At 37.2% G+C, this 26,267-nt stretch overlaps 2 protein-coding genes and 1 pseudogene across 2 annotated transcripts in view; all 3 read right to left on the bottom strand.

Moving 5' to 3' along the window:
* Positions 1-1,047: 1,047 nt before the first annotated feature.
* On the bottom strand, positions 1,048-2,201 carry LOC131308415 (lectin 9-like). Its single transcript, XM_058335339.1, has one exon. It carries the CDS (start codon positions 2,154-2,156, stop codon positions 1,323-1,325), a length of 834 nt encoding a protein of 277 aa, XP_058191322.1. The 5' UTR covers positions 2,157-2,201; the 3' UTR covers positions 1,048-1,322.
* A 3,326-nt stretch (positions 2,202-5,527) lies between these two features.
* Positions 5,528-8,576, bottom strand: LOC131308414 (L-type lectin-domain containing receptor kinase IX.1-like; annotated as a pseudogene).
* A 6,231-nt stretch (positions 8,577-14,807) lies between these two features.
* Positions 14,808-26,267, bottom strand: part of LOC131308402 (L-type lectin-domain containing receptor kinase IX.1-like) — a 20,775-nt gene continuing 9,315 nt past the window's right edge. Inside the window, exon 2 of the mRNA XM_058335330.1 lies at positions 14,808-16,993. Coding sequence (XP_058191313.1) covers positions 15,026-16,993 — 1,968 coding nt within the window. The 3' untranslated portion in view covers positions 14,808-15,025. The remainder of the gene's footprint in view (positions 16,994-26,267) is intronic.

Here is a 26,267-nt window from a genome sequence, read left to right as displayed (position 1 = left end):
CTCAAATCCAATTAGGTGATTGTCAAAGTCACATAATCCTTCTCAATTAGGTGCCGCACCACGTTAAACGCCGATTAACCATCCACCATAATCGTAGATAAAATACAACCGTCGACGTCTCCCACTCGATGGTAGACCACCATACTAGGTCGACCTCGCTTTTATTGGGCAAATGTTGGTTTTCATGAACAATAAATCATTTCCTGCCATGCAGATGTTCGATGTATTGCACATGTTAAGGCCACTTCCAACCCTTCATCAAATGTTTTTGTCAAATTTGAATTTGATGAAAAAATTGGTTAAACGCAACTCCTGCCCTTTCATAAAAACCCTCTTTCATTCAAAAATTTGAAAGAAAAAGAAGCAGCAAAAGTTACAACTACTGAAGAGCAAGCTAATTCCCAACATAGAGATCCTAAAGGAAAAGTCTAGGAATAAAAATTTGAAACGCAGATTCGTTCAACAATAATTGTATCTGGAACAGTCTGATGCATGTTCGTATGTGACACTATTTTGCTTAGATCTGTATTCCTACAATGCTCAATCGAGAAGCCGAACTATACAATGCCTATCAAGAATCTAAATAATCAAGACCAATAGGAAGAAAAATGGACTACTCGTATATATTTTTTGAACCAGCTTAATTACATTTTATTCAAAAGTGATGTAGAGGGAGATGAAGCAGTTGAAGATCGATGAGGTGAACTTGGAAGAATCTGTGTTCTATGGCTTGAATATCGGCCTTGGCTGGTGTCAGAACTGGTGGTGGTTGGGTTAAACGGAGGATGAAAAAACGATAGCGTGGGCTGTTTCTGTGGCAGAATGGGCAGAGGAGCTCCAAAATTAAGCCCATGAATCGCCTGTCTAATTTTAGGCCGGAAATTGTGATGCGGGCAAGCATGCACCAAGACCAACAATCATCAATCGTTTTGTTTCTTGCTCATCAAAATCCGAGCACAGTTTTGAGGGTGCTAATTTCTGGGTGAAAAAAAGCAGTAGAACGTTGAAGGTATGCTTTTGAGAGAGATTTGTTTTGTCGGATTAGCCTAGTGTTCTAATACCACCGATGCAAACTTTGTATTTCACAAACCCTCAATTACATATTTCACTGAGAAACTTGGTTTCTCTTACACTCTGATCTCACACACTTTGATCACTCTTATTTGCTACTTACATATTTATATTACAAGCCTATTTATAGGCTAAACAAGAGAGAGAAAAACAAAGATGCGACAAACTTACATTTATTGAGCAAATCTCACACCTGATCTCAAACAGTAAACCATGTGGTTTTCATGAGCTGCTAGGAAAGCAACTCAAGTTTACTTATTCTTCAGCTCTAACTCTATTATCTTTGTCTCATCAATTTCCAAACTTGAACTAAATTCCCATGATTTTACAGTATTCTGCTCAAAATAGGATCCTGTTGAAGCTGAGAACCCAATTGTTACCCATTCAGGTAAGTAATTCCTCAGATCAACAATGAAATCAATGGAACCTTCCATTCTGGAATTATATCCATTATAACCAGTAAAAAATACACTCAATTTGTATGAGCTTGAATCATACCTAATCCAAGCCTCATTCTCTCTCCCATGAGCACAAGACCAAACAGCAGTAACACTTGATGTAAGAGAATTGACATCGATACCTACATGACGAGCCCGGCCGACATTGACCGGGTCCCAACCGTTCTGGAACGTGTCAAACTCCACAGCAACAAAGGGGCTGGTGGGTACTATCGTAATTGGGTCAATTGGGAGGCCTATTGCACCACCAGCTGTGATTTTCGACCCATCTGGAGCGAGAAAGAAGGCGAGACCATCGGCGAAATTGGGACGCCCTTCCGAATCAATCACGAAAACGAAATGGGTGGAGAAATCTGCTAATTTTCCAGTGGAATTATCCCAGAGGTGAAGACGGTCGATGTAAGTGGCTTTACCAACTTGTTGCTGCAGATTGGCGCTGCGTTCGTTGGAGGTGACTTGGAGGCCTCCGGGTGAGATATAGGCTGCTCCGAACGTTTTTATGTTGGCCTTTTGATCTTGATTGCCTAAGTTTGTCAGGTTGAATGTGAGTGAAGTTGTTTGAGGAAATAGAATGCAGAAGGATAGGGACAGAGAATATAGCAGGATTTGGAAGTTGAAGATAGCCATGGCTGTAGGGCGAAATTGGGAGTTGTGTGTTTTGCATTAGTTTTTGGCATTTAAATAGCCGAAGAATTACTTACCCAAAGAAAAATGAGTTTAAATTATTTACATCACCGGTGCAAATATTTGTTTTCCTTCAAATCAATTACGTTATGCCATATCGCCATGTTCTATTAATTGAGACTACTATTTTAACAACGATGGACAATATAATTGATTTGGAGGAAATAAATATTTACACCGACGGTGTATATAATTTATTCGCATGAAAAACAACTGAAGAATTCATCGAGTAGCAAGTCTACGTACCATGAAACTTAACCCCCGCCCAACCACCGATGGTTGACGTGGCGGTGCGACCCACTCTTTTACCGCCAAAAAAAGAAAACACAGAGGGGTAAATTCGCCCAACAATGCTACTCACACAATAATCCAAACATAACAACTTACACAACCTCTCACATACATATGGAACTCACACATAGTAGTGTATGTGGAGCCCACATATATGTGAGAGGTTGTATTTGAATTGTTGTGTGAGTATCATTTTTGAAATTCTCCCAAATTTAAGGGGAGAGAGAGAGAGAGAGAGAGAGAGTAGGACCCAATGCGTGCCCAGAGGCGACCCCATCACCACCGGCGACTACCACCACAACCGCCATTGTGTCCCCAAACACCATCTGGGTCGATGTTGACGTCACCGGCGCCAGATCGAACGCGCACAGTTCCCTCTAGCTCCAGCGGCAAGTCTAGATTCAAATCACACAACCCCACCAGCCCATTCGCCTCGCTCGACGTCACGCTAATCAAGTACACCACCTTGCGAGCCTCAACAACTCACTATTCCCGCCCTTGTTGAACATCATGATTCACAAGGATATCATCATTATAATAGGACATGATAATGTGACGCAATATAATTGATTTGAAGAAACAAATATATATACTGTTTGTGTATATAATTTATTCTCCATTCGATGTCGCTGTGGAGGGCGTCGAGTTGGGAAGAGGGAGGAGGAGCGGATAGAGAGGGAGGCTTGGATTTTGGTGATCTTGTGGGGGACGAAGCGGAACTTGCCGACGCCGGAGAAGAATATGGCGCCGGGGGAGTTGAGGAGGGTTGGGGGGAGTGAGAGGTGGTGGAAGAAGTGGTTGGAACTGGGGTGCATGACGCGAGCCTCAGCGTTTTTTGTTTTTGTTTATGACAAAATTAAAGATGGGTCCCACTGCCACATTTGTGGTCAGTGGCTGGGCAGGGGTTGGTTTGGTGGTATGTAGACATATTCACAAAAGTAATAGGGTCCATGAAATTGTTCACGAAAAAATCTGGACCGTCCAGATTCATTTTGAACGGTTCAAAATTTTTTATGGACAATTTTATGAATCCAGTTTCATGAATCGTACCGTACCTCTATTGTTCGTCCAGAGTTCTTTTGGTTAGCATGTTGAATGATGAATTAGTCCTAATTGTGAACCGATTCAAATATGTTACGTGTGTAGATTTTCAACTATTATAAAATGTCACGTGTGAAACTTAAAAAGACTGTCACTTTTTATAAGTTAGAAAAACAAATCTCCGCCGGCAGGCAAACTTGATGTCAAATTTGATGATATCGACTGTTTTGTATTTTTCTCATTTATAATAATTAGATTATTAGTTTGGCTTTGTCCGAGATTTTTGTAACGAATTCCGTTATGTAAGTATTGCTCGGCTATTATTATCTTCTCCATTTTGACAAAAAAACAAAAAAAGAAAGATATTTCGTTTGGATGACGGACGCCAAGGATGTTTAACGTTAATGGTTTGTTAACTCAATCTCAGTATATCCTAATCAAAATGCTTCTTTTGCCATGGAAAACTCTTATAAGGACACGTGTCAACAAACCCATTTTTTATAAATTTATTGATTTTTTCAGAAATGATCCTCTGTACATAAAGTATGATTTGCATGTGAATCTTAAGATTTTGAATCTAAGGCATAATCAATAAGAGAAAAACCTTTTAACGGGGCTTCCTGTAAATAAAGTTTACAGCGGCCAATCTCGGCCGTTCAAAAGTATTTTAGACGGCTGATATTGCGTAAAGCCGTAAATAAGTTTCTCTCAATCAATAATATCTCATTATTGAAGTCATCCCACGATATTTAAGACTATAAACCATTTTGAAAAAGTTGAAGTCGTATTCTTCAACTATTTCGTTTTCATTTACATTTACTGTTGCCATGGAGAACTCTTATAAGGACACGTGTCAACAAACTCATATTTTATAAATTTATTGATTCTTTCAGAAATGATCCTCCGTACATAAAGTATGATTTGCATGTCAATCTTAAGATTTTGAATCTAAGGCATAATCAATAAAAGAAAAACCTTTTAACCAGGCTTCCCATAAATAAAATTTACGAAGATCAATCTTGACCGTCCAAAAATATTTTAGACGACTGATATTGCGTGAAGCCGTGAAAAAATTTCTCTCAATCAATAATATCTCATTAGTGAAATCATCTGACGATATTTCAGATTATAAACCATTTTGAAAGAAAAGTTGAAGTCTATTCTTCAACTATTTCGATTTCGTTTTCATTTACATTTACTGTTGCAATGAATAACTTTTATGTCTTGAGAACTCCTATCAAACACCTGTCAAATAATAACCTCATTCTTTTAATAAGTCAAGTGTTCGAGTCAGCTTATGCGCGCCTCAATTAATTTTGGAAGATCAATCTCACCATCCACTATCAGGGGCCACCAAAAATAATAATTACATCTATCCCTCAAATTTTCATTGTAAATTTATTGCCTCCAATCCAATTAGGTAACCATAATTTTCAAAGTCTCATAATCCGTATCAATTAGGTGCCACACCACGTTAAAAACGAACGGCAAAATTCTAGTATGAGTCCGCCCATAATTTACGAAATCCATTTTAAACGCGGATGGCAATTAACTTTAGCCCTCACATAATTACCCACTTTCATTAAAAAATTTGAACTACTCCTGTACTTACATTCATTTTCATATTGGAATGGTTAATATCATTTCCAATAAAGAAAGAAAAAAAACAAGAAGAAGCAAACGTTACAACTACTGAAGAGCAAGCTAATTCCCAACCTATAGATCATAAAGGAAAAGTCTAGGAATAAAAATTTGAAACGCAAATTTGAACATAATTATATCCGGAATCGTCTGATACATGTTTGTATGTGACACAGTTTTGCCTAGATTTGTGTTCCTGTATACAATGCTCAATCAAGAAGCCGATCTATACGATGCCCAACAATTATCAAGGATCTAAAACAATCAAGACCTATAGGATGAAAAATGGACTACTCGTACTTTTTGAACATAATTGTATCTGGAATCGTCTGAATTCTGATACATGTTTGTGCGTGACACAGTTTTGCCTAGGTCGATGTTCCTACAATGCTCAATCAAGAAGCCGATCTATACAATGCCTAACCATTATCAAGAATCTTAACAATCAAGACCTATAGGATGAAAGATGGACAACTCGTACTTTTTGAACCAGTTTACATTTCGTTCAAAAGTGATATAGAGGGAGATGAAGTAGCAGAAGATGAGGTGAACTTGGAAGAATCTGTGTTTGGAAGTATTGCTTGAGTATTTGTTTTGGCTGGTCATAGAACTAGTGGTGGTGTTCAATGGAGGAGCAAAAACGAAAGTGTGGGCTTTTTATGTGGGAGAATGGGCGGAGGAGCTTCAAAATTAAGCACATGAATCACCTATATCTAATTTTAGGCCGGAAATTGTGATCCGGGTGAGCACACCAAATACCAACAATCATCAATCGTTCCATTTCTCGCTCATCAAAATCCGGTCCAAGTTTTGGGTCTGCTGCTTCAAGTAACCTTCCCATTCCATAGAGGTCCCAAACCCATTCCACCATTTCCATTGGACATTCTGCACTACAAGAAATTTAGGATCTCCCAACTGTTTTTTTCGCAACAGTTCAAAAAACCGTCGGTATAGATGGTGTATAGTAATAGTTTGCAAAACGTTACTAGAAACAAGACTATAGGGACAGTTTTCGTGTGACTGATTACAACACTATAGCGACGGTTTTCATTAACCGTTACTAAAAACTAGACTATAGCGACGGTTTTTGTTAACCATTACTAAAAACTTGACTATAGCGATGGTTTCCAATAACCGTTACTATAATCTGGACTATAGCGACGGTTTTCTTTAACTGTTAGTAGAATTTTACACTGTAAAACCAATTTTCTTTCATGCGATCGGTTTTTCAAACCCGGACTAACAATCGAGACAGTTGATCATTTTATTTTTCATGTTGATTAAATCGTTCTCGTACAAATTTGGCTCAATCGGGTTTAGAAAATTTATTTATCGACACACAATTTTTTTAATAAAATGAGTTTTTCTGTCTAATAAGTGTGTACCGATACCCTATTAAATTCATTCTTGGTACTAATGATGTACTCCTTAATATGTAAAAGATAGACGATTTTGATCGGAAAAAAAAAACTTAATTGTTTGATATTTTTTGTCTATAATGATTTTTTATGCTTTTAATTGCATTTTGTTTTATTTTTTAAACTCATCTCATCGAAACAATTGACCAATAAAAAAATTTAATGTGAATCTAACAAAAATTTAGAAAGGGCAAAATTAATATTGAAAAAAAAAAAAAGGAAAACAAAAAGTTTTTTTTTTTTTTTGGTACATGGTGCATGTCAATTTATTTGAAGATGAGTGAATAATGGAACTATTTTTCTCACACAAGATATCATTTTTTGTAAATGAATATTACAAAATAAAACTCCTATCAAAATTATTATCCTACTCTGCATCAATCTAAACAATTATAATTAAATATAGTGTCATATATGACTACATGCATATACATGCATTTATACCAATTTTAAAAGGTAATTATTGAACCTAGCGTTAAATTCTATGTAATATTAATTTTATTCTTCGTAACAAAGAAATTGTACTCCTTATTATGTAAAAAATAGATGGTTCCAATCGGGAAAAAAATGATATTAGAAGGTGTTTGTATACTATAAATCGGATTTAAAAAAAAAGGATTAAAAAAAATCAGGTTAGTATAGTATAAATATTAAAAGGTGTATAAATTTGCCCAAGCGAAGGGCTAGCACAATTGGTTCGCGCACGCGCGCAGGCACACGAGGTCGGCGTTTCGAGTCCCAGGAGGAGCAAAATTATTTCACACCCACGCGGGTGCCACGTAGGATAACACACAGGTGACACATAAGCGCCATGCGAGTGCCAAGTAGGTGACACGTCAGCAGCGCCACACGGGCAACATGTGGCTGCCACGTGGATGCTTACGTCACACAATGGTTGGTTTTAAAAAAACTAAAAAAAAAATCTATACCAACGCTCGTCAAAACCGTCGCTACCTCTACAGCGACGGATATATTGCAACGGTTTGGCCGACGGTTCTCCAACCGTCGGTATAGTTTAAACGGGTCTCTACTAACGGTTTTTGGATTTTTTGGCGACGCTTTTGACCGTTGCTATAGAACGATTTTCTTGTAGTGCTGGCACATTCATATCAAAGGGTTTTCTCCCGTAGGCTATTTCCAGTGCCACGACTCCAAAGCTGGAGACATCTGATTCTTTACTAGCTATCTGTTACCACACATTCCGATGCCAAGTACCCCATGGTCCCCGCCAAAGCAGTTGTTTGGGGCTCTTTCTCATGATCGACAAATCTTGCTAAACCAAAATCTCCCAGTTTGGCATTGAAATTGGAGTCCAACATCACATTGCTTGATTTTATGTCCCTATGCACTACACATTGCTCTCATTCTTCGTGTAGATAGAGCAATGCAGAGGCCAAACCTTGGGCGATTTTATACCTTATTGCCATGTCAACAAGCTTTTCCCTTTGTGAAGAGATGAAAATCTAAGCTGCCATTTTCCATGAACACGTAAACAAGTAGTTCTTTCTTTTCGTGGCACCAACCGATGAGTTGCACCAAATTCTTGTGCCTCAACCGGCTAATGATCTTCACTTCTGCTGCGTACTCCTTTATCCCTTGTTTTGATCCCTTCGATGTCGTCTTGACAGCAATATAAAAATTCAACTCCCTCAAAAAAACCTCTATAAACTCTACCAAATACTCCCTCTTCAAGCTTTTGTTCCTCTTCAAAGTTTTTTGTTCCACGTGATAATTGACTGTAGGAAAATTTCATCGGCCCAGCACCGGCATCGAATTCATTTTCCAAGGACATCTCAATTTCAAACTCATCCCTCTTCTTTTGCTCTATTTCTCCTCCACAAGCCAAATCCAACCAAAACAAACCCACCAACAAAAACACCCGAGCCGACAACTGATCCCACCACAGCTCCAAGGGAGATTTTATTTGATCCCGGTTTCACTGTAACAGTATTATTGGTCTCATTAATTCCCAAACTTTGATCCATACTGTTACCTAATTTTCTGATTTCTTTCCAATCGACAGGAAATCGATGGAAAATTGTGTTGTAGTTTGCTTGAATGTAGGTGTGAAAAGTGGAGTTTGATTCCTTACCGTATTTCAGGACTTCTTTGAAAATAAACAATGAAGTGGGTGAAATATGAAAGAAGATTAACAAATGGACTTTATTAATTCTCAAAGTAGAGGAACAATTGATTGAGATAATCGAGTGAACAATTACAAGTTATGACTACTCCTAAAAAAGAAAAGATAAAGGCCTTTTGGCGTTGTTTGTGTGTGTTTCAGATTGTCTTGATCCTAATTATAAATAGAAGCCCTCTCAAGTTTGAATTCAAATCTTCCCTCCGAGATGGCAGTTGAAACTCTTTCGAATTCTAGCAAAATATCTTCCGCAACTGTAGATCGAATCCACGTCTAGAAAACTGCCTCTCTAATCGTGGTTAACCGCCCCTTTGATCATGGAATAATGGGACATAGTCCCTTTTGACATCTGTCACTTGATCGACGAACCAAATAACCTCCATAATATTCAACGTATAAAGGAAACAAGCCACGTACTGGCCAATCGACGGGTAAAATGATCTTTAAAACTTTCCGTAGTTTCATTATCATTAATCAACTTATTTAATTCAATCATCTTGCTTAATTATGGTGAATCAATGTTACCCTTCACCTTTCCAAGTTTACCCTCGCCACGTGTCATTCAATCGACGAGTAAAAGGAAAATCACAGTTATGGAGCAAACACGTACTCCTTTATCCCTTGATTTTACATTAATTTTTTTCAAATTCAGATCCTGTAGCTGAGAACCCAATTGTTACCCATTTAGGTAAGTAGTCCCTCAGATCAAAAATAAAATGAATGGTATCTTGCACTCCGGTAGTATTAGTAGAACCAGTAAAAACTACACTTAAATTGTGTGAATTACTTGAGTCATACCTAATCCAAGCCTCGTTCTCTATCACGAGTTATGTTACAATACCAAACAACAGTAACATTTGATATAATAGAATTGACATCGATACCTACATGACGAGCCTGGCTGCACGACATTGACCGGGTCCCATTCATTTGCAAACGTATCAAATTCCACATGCAGCAACAAAAGGGCTGGTGTATACTATCGTATCTGGATCAAGTGGGAGGCCCATTGCACCACCAGCCGTGAAGTCTGACCCATCGGGAGCGAGAAAGTTGAATTCCCATTTGAATCAATCACAAAAGCGAAATGGGTATTGAAATCTGTTAAGTGTCTAGTGGAATTATCCCAAAGGTGAAGGGGATCGATGTAAGCAGCTTTACCAACTTGTTGCTGCAGATTGGTGTTGCGTTCGTTGAAGGTGACTTGGAGGCCTTGGGTTGAGATATAGGCTTATCCAAATGTTGTTATTGTTAAAAAATTATACTAAAAGTCATGTTTTTGTGTAATGGATTAATATTGGGAGGCTTAAATATTCATCCTCAAATCTTATCCCACGTAAGTATTCATCCTGGCAATTTTGAACAGTTATGTTTTCATCCTTTTAGATAGTGAATTACATATCATACACTTTTAACGAAAATCCTATTGGTACCGTAGAGAAAATGCACCGACGGCCGTCTCCGGCCACCAGACGGCCGATCCGAGCCGTCCAAAAATTTTTAAAAACAAAACCGAGTGGGCCTACGCGAGAATCAACGGCATCCGAAGTCTGTAGGGTACTTGATCCGAGCACCCATTTTTCGTCTATACTCCACTTTTAATAAGATATCCGTATGTGTATGTATATGTCCTGCCTAAATTAGTGGAATTTAACAATTTATTCATTTAATGGGATTCAATCATTTCCAAATTTATTGGGATTCAACCACAATAATTACGGAAGATAATTACAAGAGAAGATTTCAATATTTAAAAAATTCGTAATAACTAAATCTCTCCGATTTAAATTCGAAAATCATATTTATTTTTTCATATTGACCATGTAATATCATGAAACCTTTTGAAACATGGTGGAATCGACCGTGTTTTTCATGAATTATTTTTGCAAAATTATTATAAAAAATATTTCTAAACGTAGACAATATTCAAACTGACCATGTTTTTCATGGTTAATTCTGCAAAAGAGGATTCCAAAATTTGAAACCAAATCCCACCATAAAATATTCATATCATTTCAAAAGTTTTATGAAATATTCTTGCAAATCCACCATGAAAATCAAATTTCATAACATGATCACATATCCATGAATTCACCATGAATAATCATGGCAAGTTTTTCATAATTTCACTGTCACAAACATTCTACACATCCATTCAATCACACCATCTATTTTTATGACAAATTTTTTCGAAAATTAAATGAGTACTCATGAAATATTAAATTGAACCAAAACAATCATGATTCATGAAAAAAATAATTTGAGTTGAAAAATGCACCATGATCATAAAATACACCATGAATACATGAATACAAAAATTACACTATTCAAAATACGGACACCATGAATGTGTACCAAATAAAAAAAAAAACATCATGAATTCAAACTGTCAGAGAGAAAAGATTAAAAAATGAAATAGAAGCCCAAATCCAACCCCTTTTCCTACTATTTCTTAGGATACCTCTGTCGCAGTAAAGGTCACAATCTAAATGAATGTTAATAATTATGCATGAGCCACACGATTGTTCCAGATAAAAAAGAATGAAAAATGTCACTTCTTCGCCTTGATTTTTGAGGAAATGGGAGACCGGTTCGCCTTATACTTGGCTCTCTTTACGTTCAATTAAGAAACGACATCAACAATGGAGTCCTCAGCCTGTCGGCGGTGGCGGGAGTGGTTTATGCCGAGAGGATGCGCAACAAAGGCCGACATGAAAATGGTGGCGGAGACCGACGAGGATGGGTGACGGAGACTGACGGGGGGAGTGGTTTATGCCGAGAGGATGGGCGACAGAGGCCGGCGGCGGGATCGGAGTGATTTATGCCGAGAGGATGGGGACGGAGGCCGGCGAGAGTGGGTCGCCCTGTCCAATAGGATGGGCGATAGGGAAGGTCTAGAGGATGATAATGGTAAAGCTTTTTGTTTTTTTTAATCCGATAATAGTAAGCTTAATCTCAGGGATTTCAAATGATTTGGGATGATAATGGTAAGCTTAATCTAAGGGATTTTGTTACACGTTGTATCCGAAAATAATGATGGACGACCTTCAAGTTATAATTTAGTCCCAAATTTCTGTGCATATATAGTATAAAGAAAACAAGTAATATAGTGCAAAAAGGGCATTTTTGGATTTATTTATATTTGGGGATGAAAACATAACCGTTTAAAATGACGAGGATGAATAGTTATGGTGCCCTTCAAAAAAGGATGGATATTTAAAAACTCCATTAATATTTGATTGTTATCTATTAATTATTTTTGTCATTTTTTGATGAGAATCTTTTATGGGCAATATTTGCATAATATTTTTGTATGTTGTATATGTGTGTCTTTTATTTTACAAAGTAGATGATCTGGTGTATAAAATTTGGCTTACAGACCGAAGATTGGGTCATCGGTTCTTGTGAAATATAAGATATAGTTCACGGTCTTAGATGGAACTAAACACACCATCGGTAAGACTGTAGTACAACTCATGCATCACTGGATCTTGGGATTCATGTCGCGGGAGTTGAGATAAAATCTTAGTTTCGCCTTTTAGGGTTTTTGCGTTTTCTTTGCTGTATATTCTATACGCATCATCACTGCTTCTTGGAATTGGGTTTTCCAACAGTTAAGTTGACCTTTTGATCCTGATCGGCAAAGTTTGTGAGGATATGAAATGATGAATTAGTCCTTGTGTAGTTATTCAAATGCAAGAATTTGCGGTACCGTGTGCTTTCTTACATCATAACCACCTGACTGTTGGAGAACTTTCCTGGTCAACTTTGTTGCTTGTTTTATTTGTTTGGGATTAGTTTTGATTGGTTTGATTCTCGTAGAGCAGATCAACTTTTGCATGTTTTGGGCACGGAATTCAATCTAAAATATCATTGACCACTGTACTAGGTGAAACTATATATAAAAGAAGAAAAACTTAGGGGAAAAAATCGAAATGGTCCCTGTAGTTTAATGTATGTATCAACTTGATCCCTGCAGTTTGAATTGGCTCAATTTACACTCGATCAGTAGTTTTCATTTTGTTCTAATTTTGTCAAATTACTAATTTCCATTAACCCTAGATACAAACGAGTCCCTTTTTCTAGCGAATTACCGAACCCTTTCTTCTTTAACGTCGCAGACCTAAAACATTTTCTTTAAAAGCAAAACAGATTCAATCTTTTCTAAAAATCGGGTTCTCTGACCCGTGTTCTTTTTTCTAAAATACTTGAACTATTCTTCCAATATTCAAGAGGTGACCAGGCACACTTAAACTCTATGCCCGATGGAGACTCTAAGTTTTTTTCTAAACCCCTTTTGTTGTCCGAACCACAGTCGAACCTGATTCTCCTTTACCCGGAGATATGTAGGCAGCTTGATGAAAACTCGATCCCTTTTTAAAATAAAATCCACTTCATTTTCTAAAATTCAAACATTTTTCAAAAATATCCAAACCTCTTTTATAGAACACAAAACTTCTCATTTTTTCTTTCTTTTCAAAAACTATGTTGCAATCCATAGGAATTGGATCACTTATCCAGGCCTTAATCCCTCTCGCTCCTTCCTCCCGAAGGTGAACGAGTCACGTTTTGGTCGAAGGTAAAATCTCAAGGGCGACAAATGGAGAATGGAAGCCATAAAAAAAAATAAAGAATGGAACAATGAGGCTATGTGTTTTGGTTCAAATGTATATTAGCGCAAGAGGAGAATGACAGATTACGATTTTAACCCTAAAAAAGGGGCCCATTCCTATCTGGGGCTAACGAAGTCTAACGGCAGTTAGTAATTGGATCAAGTTGGAACAAAATGATAACTTTAGAGAGTAAATCAAGTCAATTCAAACTGAAGAGACCAAGTTGAGATAAACACTAAACTATAAGGACCATTTCGATTTTTTTTCCAACAAAAACTTATTTACGGATGGTTCGGATTAAAAACAAACTATTACTGATCATAAATATTTATTATCGAAAAAGAACTTATTTATGGAACCTCCGTAAATAAGATTTATGACGCTCAATGTTTTAAAAGGAAAGATAAGTAAATTATTTCAATTTATGTTTCTGTAGAGAAGAAGAAAAAAGTATAAACCTCCGGTACATGAAATCTTGAACTATCTAGGAAATGGATGAGTACTTAATTAATTTGTCCTCTTTACAAGAGTGATGCAGATGGAAAAGAAGTGGCAGAAGATGTGGAGCACAGCTTTCATTAACCACTGCCAGTGTTGTAAGTTTGTAACTATGGCTCCAAGATGTGGTGGTGAGCTTTAAGTAACCACTACCAGTGTTGTAACTACGGCTCAAAGATGTGACGGTGAGCTTTGAGATGTGGCAGTGAGCTTTGAGTAATCAGTACCAGACTACCAGTGTTGTAACTACGGCTCAAAGATGTGGCGGTGAGCTTTGAGTAACCAGTACCAGTTTTAATTTGTAAAAAATGGCTCAAAGACTGCATTAGACTGCTTCGAGAAGCAGCAGCTTCGCCATTAGATGCTTCGAAGAAGTTTAGCCATGGAATTGGGATCCAAGTACGTTGCCAACTTGCCACAGGAATTTCTGTTGGAAGAACAAGGAAAAAAGTTCCAAAATAAGGAATATGAATTGCTTGCTTAAGTAAGGCAAGAACTTTTAATCAGGATGAGCACACCATAACCAACAACCATCAATCTCTCATAAGGAATATGAATTGCTTGCATATGTTGGTTTTCACGAAAAATAAATAGTTTCCTAAATCCATTGTGTATTTCCTGCAAATGCAGATGTTCGACGTATTGCACATGTTAAGGTCATCTCCATCCCTTCATCAAATTCAACCTTGATGAAAAAATTGTTAAAACACAACTCCAGCCCTCTCATAATTACCCTCTTTCATTCCAAAATTAGACATGGTGGTACTTACGTTGATTCTCATAACGGAATGGTTTTTATCTCAAGTACTCCTGGACCTGGTGGTACTTGAAATTAAACTACAAAGATTTCCAAATAAGGAAAGAAAAAAAAAAAAGCAGCAGCAGCAACAAACGTTACAACTACTGAAGAGCAAGCTAATTCCCAATCTAGAGATCAAGAAAGAAAAGTACAGGAATACAAATTTAAAACGCATATTCCAACATAATTGTATCCGGAACCGTCTGATGCATATTCATATGTGTCACAGTTTTGTTTAGATCTGTATTCCTACAATAATGCTCAATCAAGAAGCCGATCTATACAATGCCTAAAAAGTATCAAGAAATCTAAACAATCAAGACCTATAGGAAGAAACATGGACTGCTCGTACTTCTTGAATTTGAACCAGCTTACATACTATTCAAAAGTGCTATAGAGGGAGATGAACAAGCAGTAGAAGATGAGGTGTAGTTGGACGAATCTGTGTTGGAAGTATAGCTTGAGTATTTGTTTTGGCTGGTGTTAGAACTAGTACTGGTGGTGTTCAAGGGAGGAGGAAAGAACGATAGCGCAGGCTGTTTTTGTGGGAGAATGGGCGGAAGAGCTTCAAAATTAAGCACATGAATTGCCTGTCTAATTTTAGGCCGGAAATTGTGATCCGGGTGAGCACACCAAAGACCAACAATCATCAATCGTTCCATTTCTCGCTCATCAAAATCCGGGCCAAGTATTGGGTCTACTGCTTCAAGTAACCTTCCCGTTCCATAGAGGTCCCACACCCATTCTACCATTCCCTTTTGACATTCTGGCCCATTCATAACAAAGGGTTTTCTCCCACAAGCTATTTCCAATGCCACGACTCCAAAGCTGTAGACATCTGATTCCTTACTAGCTTTACCTGTTACCACACATTCCGGTGCCAAGTACCCCATGGTCCCAGCCAAAGCAGTTGTTTGGGGCTCTTTCTCATGATCGACAAATCTAGCTAAACCGAAATCTCCCAGTTTGGCATTGAAATTGGAGTCCAACATCACGTTGCTTGATTTTATGTCCCTATGCACTACACATTGCTCCCATTCTTCATGTAGATAGAGCAACGCAGATGCCAAACCTTGGGCAATTTTATACCTTGTTGCCCATGTCAACAAGCTTTTCCCTTTGAAGAGATGGAAATCTAAGCTGCCATTTTCCATGAACTCGTAAACAAGGAGTAGTTCTTTCTTTTCGTGGCACCAACCGATGAGTTGCACCAAATTCTTGTGCCTCAACCGGCTAATGATCTTCACTTCTGCTGCGTACTCCTTGATCCCTTGTTTTGACCCCTTCGATATCCTCTTGACTGCAATATAAAAATTCAACTCCCTCAAAAAACCTCTATAAACTCCACCAAATCCTCCCTCTCCAAGCTTTTGTTCCTCCTCAAATTTATTTGTTGCACGAGATAATTGACTATAGGAAAATTTCTTCGGCCCAGCACCGGCCTCGAATTCATTTTCCAAGGACATCTCAATTTCAAACTCATCCTCTTCTTTTGCTCTACTTCTCCTCCACAAGGCAAATCCAACCAAAACAAACCCACCAACAAAAACACCCGAGCCGACAACTGATCCCACCACAGCTCCGAGGGAGATTTTATTCGATCTCGGTTTCACTGTAACAGTATTATTGGTCTCATTAATTCCCAAACTTGAACTAAAATCCCATGATGTTACAGAACTAAAATCCCATGATGTTACAGTATTTTTTTCAAATTCTGATCCTGTTGAAGCTGAGAACCCAATTGTTACCCATTCGGGTAAGTAATCCCTCAGATCAACAATGAAATGAATGGTATCTTCCACTCTAGTAGTATTAGTAGAACCAGTAAAAACTACACTTAAATTGTGTGAACTTGAGTCATATCTAATCCAAGCCTCATTCTCTATCCCATGAGTAATATTACAGTACCAAACAGCAGTAACATTTGATTTGAGAGTATTAACATTGATACCTGCGTGAGTAATAGGACTGATACCGACTGGGTCCACACCATCATTCTGAAACGTATCAAACTCCACGGCAACAAAAGGGTTAGTGGGTATTATCGTAACTGGGTCAAGCGGGAGGCCCATTGCACCACCAGCTGTGAAGTTTGACCCATCGGGAGCGAGAAAGAAGGCAAGTCCATCAGCGAAAGTCGAACTCCCATTCGAATCAATCGTAAAAACGAAATGGGTAGTGAAACTTGTTAAGTTTCCAGTGGAATTATCCCAAAGGTGAAGGCGATCGATGTAAGTGGCTTTACCAACTTGTTGCTGCAGATTGGTGTTGCGTTCGTTGGAGGTGACTTGGAGACCTTGCGTTGAGATATAGGCTTCTCCGAATGTTGTTATGTTGACCTTTTGATCTTGATCGGCAAAGTTCGTGATGTTGAAGGTTAGTGAATTTGTTTCGGAAAATAGAAAGCAGAATATGGAGAGAGAATATAGCAGAATTTGGAAGTGAAAGATAGCCATGGCTGTGGGGAGAAATCGGGAGTTTTGTGGGTTTTGGATGAACTTTTGACATTTTAAATAACTGAAGAATTTTGGTTAGGATGTCAAATGATGAATTAGTCTTTGTCTGCTGGTTCAAATGCAATAATTTGCGTTACCGTGTGCTTTCTTGCATCATAATTCGCCAACTGTTGGAGAACTTTCCTGGTCAACTTTGTTACTTATTTTATTTATTTTTGATTAATTTGAGTTACCGTGTGCTTTCTTTTTTCATGTTTTGGGCACGTGAATTCAAACTAAAATATCGTTGACCACTGTACTAGATGACCCATTGTTGACGAAAAGATAGATAAAATAAATTATGGAAACAGGTTAGCTGCCAAAGGACTTAAAATAATGCTAGAGATCGAACAAGTTCTGGTAAACAGCATGGCGAGGACTGTAATTAGTCATTCATCGATGTACCTTTTGTCGAGTTCAAATAAAAATTTGTTGCCTACCAAAATAAAAAATTAGGACGACTTAATTTGCCTTCTTTACAAGAGTGATGCAGATGGAAAAGAAGTGGCAGAAGATGTGGTGCTCAGCTTTCAGTAACCGCTGCCAGTGTTGTTAAGTTTGTAAACTATGGCTTCAAGATGTGGTGGTGAGCTTTGAGGAACCACTACCAAACTACCAGTGTCGTAACTGTTGGGGATGCAGACAACTTTCAGCAACGGAGTTTAACAACAGAGATCCGCAACCCGCACAAAGAGTACCGCGGCAAGTGGTCCGCGACAGGATCATGCAGCAGGAGGGGTCCCGCGGTAGAGGGTGTCTTGCGGCGGGGTCTCGCGTCCAGGAGGGGCTCGCGGCCTAAGTCAGTTGGAGGTGTTTAGCTATCACTTAGGGTTACTTATATATATATCGGGGCCGGTTCTAGGAACAATACATTTGACAACACAGTTTTCAAAATTTCACGTGGGACCTTCATACAATTGATCGGAGCCATTCAATATATTTAAAACATGTTTTTAAGAGGTCCCATAAAAAATCAACTTATTTGGATATCGGTAAGGGCTTGATCGGCTCATTTAATTGATTTCTGTCAAATTTGACAGGATAAAATTGAATGAGCCGATCAAGCCCTTGTCCATATCTAAATGAGTTGATTTTTTATGAGAACCTTTAAAAACATGTTTTAAACAAATTGAACTGCTCCGATTATTCACGTGGGGCTCTGAAAAATGTGTTGTCAAAAGTGTTGTCAAATGTATTGTCCCTATAACCGGCCCCATATATATCAGTTGTATTAATTTATTTCTTAATGCTGTATGGAGAGAATTCTAGCGAGAGAGAGTGCAAGAGAACTTTTCTCTGAGAGGAAAGAGAAGACTTGTAATCTTTAGTTTTCTTTGATAAGTTTCCAATGGAATTATCCCAAAGGTGAAGGCGATGGATGTAAGTTGCTTTACCGACTTTATTCTGCAGATCGGTGAGTTGGAGGCCTTGGGTTGAGATATTGGCTGCTCCGAATGTTGTTATGTTAGCCTTTCGATCTTGATCGCCTAAGTTTGCCAGGTTGAAGGTCAGTGTTGTTTGAAGAATAGAATGCAGAAGATCAACATGGAGAGAGAATATGGCATGATTTGGAAGTTGAAGATAGCCATGGCTGTGGGGAGAAATTGGGAGTTTTGTGGGTTTTGGATGAATCTTTGGCATTTAAATAACTGAAGAATTCGTCCAGAGTTCTTTTAATAGGTTAGAACATCTCCAATGGAATAGTTAAAATTAAATGGCTGAATGGACGTTTTTTTCATAAAAATGAGACCCATTATTGATAAGTGATCATTAGTTTATTGGGTAGATTATATCCCCAATGGACTAGTTAATTTAATTGTATGAAACCCCTAAAAAAAAAAAAGAGACCAAATGAAGTCTTTAAATAAGTGAGGAGTGTTAATACTTCATTTTTGGAAAATCCCTCCCAACGTCAATTTTGTTTCCAGGTAGAGAAGGACTATTTTCGTTGCAACAACATTTTGAAAACCTCACATTTTATCCCATAAAATCAAAAAACAGTTTTTTAATTTGTAAATTGGGCCCAAATATATATGGACGTTGCTACTGGTACAGCAGCAGCCGCGTACAGATCACTTTTGTGCCCATCTCGGAATCCGTAAAAATGATCGGAACCACTCATTTTGTTCAAAATACTTCATTTAGGGTCCCTGTAAAAAATCACCTCAATCCGATATCGGGAAGGGTGTTTACGAATCATCCAACTTTGCTTTAAAATTTAGGCTACGGGACCCGAGATGGGCACAAAAGTGATCTGTACGCGGCTGCTGTACAGCAGCCACTGTACCAGTAGCATTTATATATTCCTCCAATTTCATCTTTGCTTCCAGCCAAAAAGGAAGTTGCTTTTTTTAACATCATTTCGAAACCTCACATTATAACAGAAAATCGGAAAAGTGTTTTTGTATTAGAAAATTGGGCCCACCAAATTTAATGAGTACATAAACGGGTGGCTAAATGTATAGAGTGATAAGTTTATGGACCAACTTATATAGTCGATTGGAGCTAATTTCTACACATTCACTAGGAAAAATTTTAACCATTCACGCTATTTAGTAGAGGTGGCAAATGGACCGATTGGGTTGGGTTTGGACGGGTTGAAACGGGTCACGGGTTGAATATGGACGGGTCGAATATGGGTTGAATAATAAACGGGTTGAAACGGGTCGGGTCGAATACGGCTCAAGCCAAGCCCAAACCCGCATGACCCGACCCGTTTTTCTTTTCTTTTTTTTTTTTTTGAAAAAATAATAATAATTTCCTTTCCTTCTTTTTCCCCTTTCTTCTCCTCTATTCTTCCCCCAGTATGGGTTGAATATGAGTCCACTTTGTGAATGCTTCAAAAAGCAACACGGCTAACAAATAGCAATGAGCCAAGTTGAAGGCCGAGTTGGCTTGAAAATGTCAAAATTCGTAAAAAATATAAACTCCCGTATACGAGTAGTAGATAAGGTTAATCTCAAAGAATCCTAATCAATTTTCTATCAAAATTTTGAACGGGTGTTGGAATTAGTAAACATGATCTAATTTCTCTTCTCTTTTAAAAAAATGGCAAATGAGTGTAACCGAATTGGCCGCACTACACGTGTAGTGTGGGGGTGCACTACAGCACCCCCAAATTCCTATTACAAGCCCAAAAATAAAATTTAGCTTCTCTAGCATTATTTTAAGTCCTTTGGCAGCTAAGGCCCCGTTCCAGCTTCTTATTAAACCTTCTTTTTTAAAAAGAAAATAATTTTAAGTTCAAAAATTATATATTTACTCAAATAATTTTTTTATTAATATGGATCTTATTTTATAGATCTCGTTGAGATTTTTCAAATGGTGCAAAAAAAAAAGATCAAAAAATTATTTTTCATTTTCATTATATTTGAGTTTGAAATTATTTTCTTTTTGAAAAATAAGGTTTACAAAGAAACTGAAACTCCGCCTAACCTTGTTTCTATAATTTAATTTATTTATCTTTTCCTCAAAAATGGGTCGATCTAGTATAGTGGTCAATTATATTTTTGTTTAATTAACGTGCCCAAAACATGAAAAAGACTGCTCTATTAGAATCAAACCAGTGAAAGTTAATCCAAAAAAACTGAAATAAGTAACAAAGTTGACCAGGAAAATTCTCCAACAGTTGGTGAGTTACGTTGTAAAAAAGCACACGGCAACGCAAATTCTTGCATTTGAATCAGTACACAAGAACTAATTCATCATTTCACATACTAAGAGCATCTTCAATGAACCCCTATAAAACACTAAATAATAGAAGTGGCAATTTTAATTCATATTTTTTAATTCCTCTAAATTCGCCCACTTGTAACCCAACTCAATCCGTTCATATTGTGTAATGTCAACCCATATTTTTATGGATTTAGATAGGTTGAGAGTAGATTTAATATGGATTAGAATTAAAAATTGGTCTAACACCTCTTTTTCTCTCTCACCCGCAGTTACTCCTGTCTATCTCAGTTTCTCTGATTCTCTCACTACAATCCAATTCACCCATATCTCTCTCTCTCTCTCTCTCTCTCTAACTGTTTCTGCCAATTCACCTATCCATCTCTCTCTCTCTCTAACTGTATAAACAACAAAACTCAAAAAGTAACGCACTATGGGTTTGAATTTAGGGTTACTTAAAAAATCATCCTTGAACCCCAATCTATTTAAGTTTTCATCCCGCACTTTTGAACTACTTATGTTTTCGTCCTTCCACCTTTTTAATCCCCGTAATACCCTTTTATGATCCCCGTTATTGTGTCTATATATATATATCAACGAAAAAATGGGACGGTAACTTAACAAATTCAGTCCTCACGATTTTACCGGCGATTGATCCCCAAAGATTTCTCCAGTCAATCCCGAAAGTCTCGTCAAAGATATTGATCCTCCATTTTAAATTTGGGCTCCCTATTTTCCTAAAATCCTAAAAGCTGAAAACCCAGACCAGTCGTCCTAAACGCAGAAAACCAAGACCACGCTGAAAATTTCTCCACTCTCTACCCTCTCTCCCTAAATTGAGACCAGTAGTACTGCTGCCGACAAGCGACTAACCAGCCAGAATTGGAACTGCATGAGCATTAACACCACGCGATCTAATCACTTCATACCACCGCCGCCGCTTACCGACCATCACCTCCTCGATTTTCATAGCCTCTTGCCGCCGCAGCGCGCTGAGGAGTTCTTCTCGCGAGCTTGGCCCTTAGATGACGTCGCCGGAGGGGTCTCGCCATTGCTGCTGATTTCCTCTTGTGGCTGACACCACGAAGGTGGCTCGGCCGCCGGGGTCTTTGACGAGTTCCGGCGGAATCCACGACGGTGGAGTGTGGTGGGTTCTTGTTGTCCTCAGATGATGTATATGGGCGTTGCGATCTCCCTCATGAAGCTGTTTGGATGGAAACCATAGAAACGTACAGATGGGAGCCATTGAAGGACAATGTTGAGTTTGTTAATTAAGTTTTTGATGGTCTAATTTTGTAGGTAATAGGCTTGATCTAATTTTCCATGACCTTTGAAATTATTTTAGAACAAACAGATGGGCTTGATGGTTGGATCATGGTGTATTACGTACAAGTATCTGGTTTTTGATAGTAGTTTTTTAATTCATGGTTGATTATTTGTAGCGGTTACCATGAAATATGTTTGTTTTTTCATGGAAAATTATTTGAATGGTTTCCATGAATCGAATCTTTGAAATATGTTTGTTTTTTCATGGCAAATCATTTGCAGAAAATGATCAATATTGCATGTATAATTGTTCATCAAAATAATGTTCGCGTCATAGTGTATTACGTACAAGCAGATGAGTTATTATAGTGGTTTATGAATTCATGGTAGATTATTTGTAGCAGTTACCATGAAATAGGTATTGGCCAATCAGATATGATAAAATGACCATATTTTATGAAATTAACTTGATAAGTTGACCACATTTTTACATGTATTGATCATGTTAAAAGGTCATATTTATAATTGATCTTATTCCATGAAATATGATTAAATTACTATCAAAACATGTGTTATCATGATTAGCGTTTCATGATTAAATTACCACGTCAATTTCAACATTTCATGACCATTCGTAATCTAGCTTGAAACCGATTTAATAAACATGACATACACCCAAAATATTATCATTGAAATATAAAAATAATCAATCATATTAAAATTACCAAACAATCATGAATTGTGATTGTTTGATTTAATTTGAAATATAAAAGTAATAGGATAAAAAAATAAAAGTAATCAATCATATTTAAATTTATAAAATCCCACTAAATTGGGAAAACAATCCAATCAAATTCCACTAAATTGGGAAACCAATCTAATCCAATCCTACTAAATTAGGAAAAAAATATAATATGATATATGTATATTATAGCAAAAAGGGTAAGAAAGGTAATTAACACACTAAGATTAGGGGTGTTCAAGAAAACCGCCCGAACCGTAAAACCGGTCCGATCCGGACCGAACCGTCATATTTGGTCTGGTTCTGTGGTTCTGCGGTCAGGTTATGGTTCCAAAAAAAATAAGAACCGTTAATTTTGGTTCGGTTACTGGTTCTCAATTAAAGAACCGTGGTTAGAACTGGACCGGACCGTTTAAAACTAATATATATAATTATATAAAATAAATATATGTGTGTAATTTGGTAAGTTAATCTCTTTCTTGCTAAACTTACTTTATTTAGAGATGAAATCTCATTCGTTAGGAAAGTTTTTATTTTCTTTCTTCTTTTTCTATTCTAATAGATTACCTTCTTATTCTTTTAATTCTTTGCAACCTTATTTAACGGATTAGTCTTTATAATTTCAATCTCACGTCTCTCTTTCTCACACACCGGTGATAGGTTTGGATGATAATTAGATAGAATCGGAACCGGAGCCGAACCAAAACCGGACCGATTTTGCGGTTTGGTTCTGATTCGGTTCCAATCATATATTGGTTAGGTTCTGGTTCTCAATTTCTTAGAACCGTTTGAAATGGTCCGGTTACTGGTTTTCTAGAGAACCGGACCAATCCGGACCGTGTACACCCCTAACTAAGATGATGAAAACATAAGCATGAAAAAAGGGTGGGATGATTTCTTACATGGTATGGATAAAGAGGATGAATATTTAAATATTCCTTGAATTTAAGAGATAAGTATCATTTTTGTCATTATTTAAATTTTTTTTCATTTGTTAATTTTGAGTTAAACTTTTGTGATTTAATGATTCGTCTCAATAAGAGAAATCGGAAAAGTGAAATCTTTTTGATCGAAACTCATAATTTTTCAAATAAAGAAAAAAATAAGTCAATAAATCAACTTATTTTACTTATTCCTGTCTTTTTGAAAAAAAATATGAGTTTTCATCAAAACTTTTAATTTTCCGATTCTTCTTGCCAAGGTGAATTATTAAGTCACAAAAGTTTGACGCAAAATTATCAAATTCAATTTGGTTTTGAATAAAGAAAAAAAAATATTATTGTTTCAGTTTTACAGCCAAATGAGCCCTAATATAGGAGTATAACAAAATACAAGTGCTGTGACTGCTTTATCTTGTCCGTCAAAATTTACCAACAGTACGGATCAACTGACATTGGGACCAAATGCACAGCACAACAAAAATTTGATCGAACTACACGTGTAGTGCGGGAGTGCACTACAGCACCCCCGAGTCCTTGTAATAGACAAGTTAGGTTGACTTTGATGATGAGTTTCGAATGTCTCATTGAAACTATGTTTTGTATATATAAAAGATGAGTAAATTATTTCAATGTTTCTGCAGAGAAGAAGAAAAAGCATAAACCTGCAAGACCTGAAATCTTGAACCGGCTAGGAAACTCTCAGATTTATAATTGGTCATTCCTTGATGTATCATTTGTCGAGTTCTAATAAAATTTTGTTTCCTATCAAAAACAAAATATGGATGACTTAATTTGTCCTCTTTACAGGAGCGATGCAGATGCAAAAGAAGTGGCAGAAGATGTGGTGCTCAGCTTTCCGTAACCGCTACCAGTGTTGTAAGTTTGCAACTATAGCTCCAAGATGTGGTGGGTGAGCTTTGAGTAACCACTACAAGACTACCAGTGTCGTAACTATGGCTCAAAGATGCAGGGCCAGCCCAGAGGTCAAGTTTGAGGTGCGGTCGTTTTAGCCCGCCAAAATTCAAGGGAAAATTGGGCCTCATTTTTCTCATAAGACAATATATTAAATGTAAAAAGATATTATTGCAAGAGTTTTTGAAGAAAATAAGATACAATTGTAATATTACGGGAAGTGCTACAATACACACCTCTTATTTGGGTGTGTATCATATGCACCCTTATTAAAATACACCAAAATGTAATGAATTCCAAAATGTTACGAATCTATTGTTAAAAAGTTACGAATCATATTGTTGAAAAGTTACGAATTTTTAGTATAAAAGTTACGATACGAAATAAAATGTTACGAATGACTGGTCCTACAAGTAATTTTTTATGAGGTGGCACAATATGAACCACACAATAGGTGCATATGATACACACCTTAAAAGGTGTGTATTGAAGACTTTCCCTTGTATTAAATGTAAAAAGATATTATTCCAACGGATATTTTAGTCTAGAGAGACAGAATCCAGCCACAAAAAGTGAATGGAGCAAGAAAGAAGGCGAGACCTTTAGTCTAGAGAGACAGAATCCAACCACAAAAAGTGAATGGATGATAGAATTTTCAAAAGTGGTCGGGTTGAAATCAAAATTCTCCTTTGGGAAGAATAAAGAGATTTATCCCACATTAATCACGACCAGTTCAAAAAGAAAACGTTACAACGGAAGTGCAAGTTAATCCCCAACCTGGAGATTAAAATGTAAATCTAAATATCTGTATTGAAACTATTATGCGGAAAACAGATATAACAGGATCTTGAATTCAACACATCTCAAGAACAATAAATAGCGTACCTTTGTTGGCCATCGTGATTAGAGAGAACAAACCCCTTAATTAGAAACACCTTAATTCTTGGCTCACCTTCTTTTCTCTGTCTCTACTTTTCTAAAATACCCCAGTACTTTAATTGATGGAAAAACCGTATGAATAAGGGGTGAGTATTCTACCTTTTATAGAGGAGAGAAGAGGGCCATAGAGATAATTATTAAAAGACACCTAGTCCATCAAAGTCTCTTTTATTATCATGAGTTTTCCTTAATCTATAATTCTAATTAGTTATCGTAATGAACCATATCACTTCATTGGCTTATCTGATAATAGAGTTCCATTTGCACAAAACGTGAAGGCTAGTGGGCCACACTAATGGGAAAAAACTAACATTCTCCCACTTGGCCCATCAAGCCGATTGTGATGCAAAGTGTATTTTTTCAAAATATGCATTTTGTTTAAAATGACTTGAGTGGGCTCCACACTAAAAAACTTTGACACGTGATCACGGATTTAAAAAAAAAAAAACCAATAGGTTCAAACCAATTAGAAACTTTAATACTGTGATTAATTCAGACCACCAATGTGAGTCATAGCGGTTGTATAGCATCATGCCACATTCCCTTCTATGCACCACACCATTGATAACCTTCACTAATCAAGTTCATAATAGAAAAAATATCATTATTTAGGCTGTAATGCCTAAAGCCCCTATGATTTGTCTTG

This window comes from Rhododendron vialii, chromosome 11a (genome assembly GCF_030253575.1).
Source record: "Rhododendron vialii isolate Sample 1 chromosome 11a, ASM3025357v1".
NCBI lineage: Eukaryota > Viridiplantae > Streptophyta > Magnoliopsida > Ericales > Ericaceae > Rhododendron > Rhododendron vialii.
Note: the sequence above shows the minus strand (reverse complement) of the source record. Positions and strands in the feature narration are given on the sequence as shown.

Bases quoted from the DNA above. Each gene is read 5' to 3' on its own strand.
- LOC131308415 (XM_058335339.1), bottom strand. From the start codon at position 2,156: ATGGCTATCTTCAACTTCCAAATCCTGCTATATTCTCTGTCCCTATCC.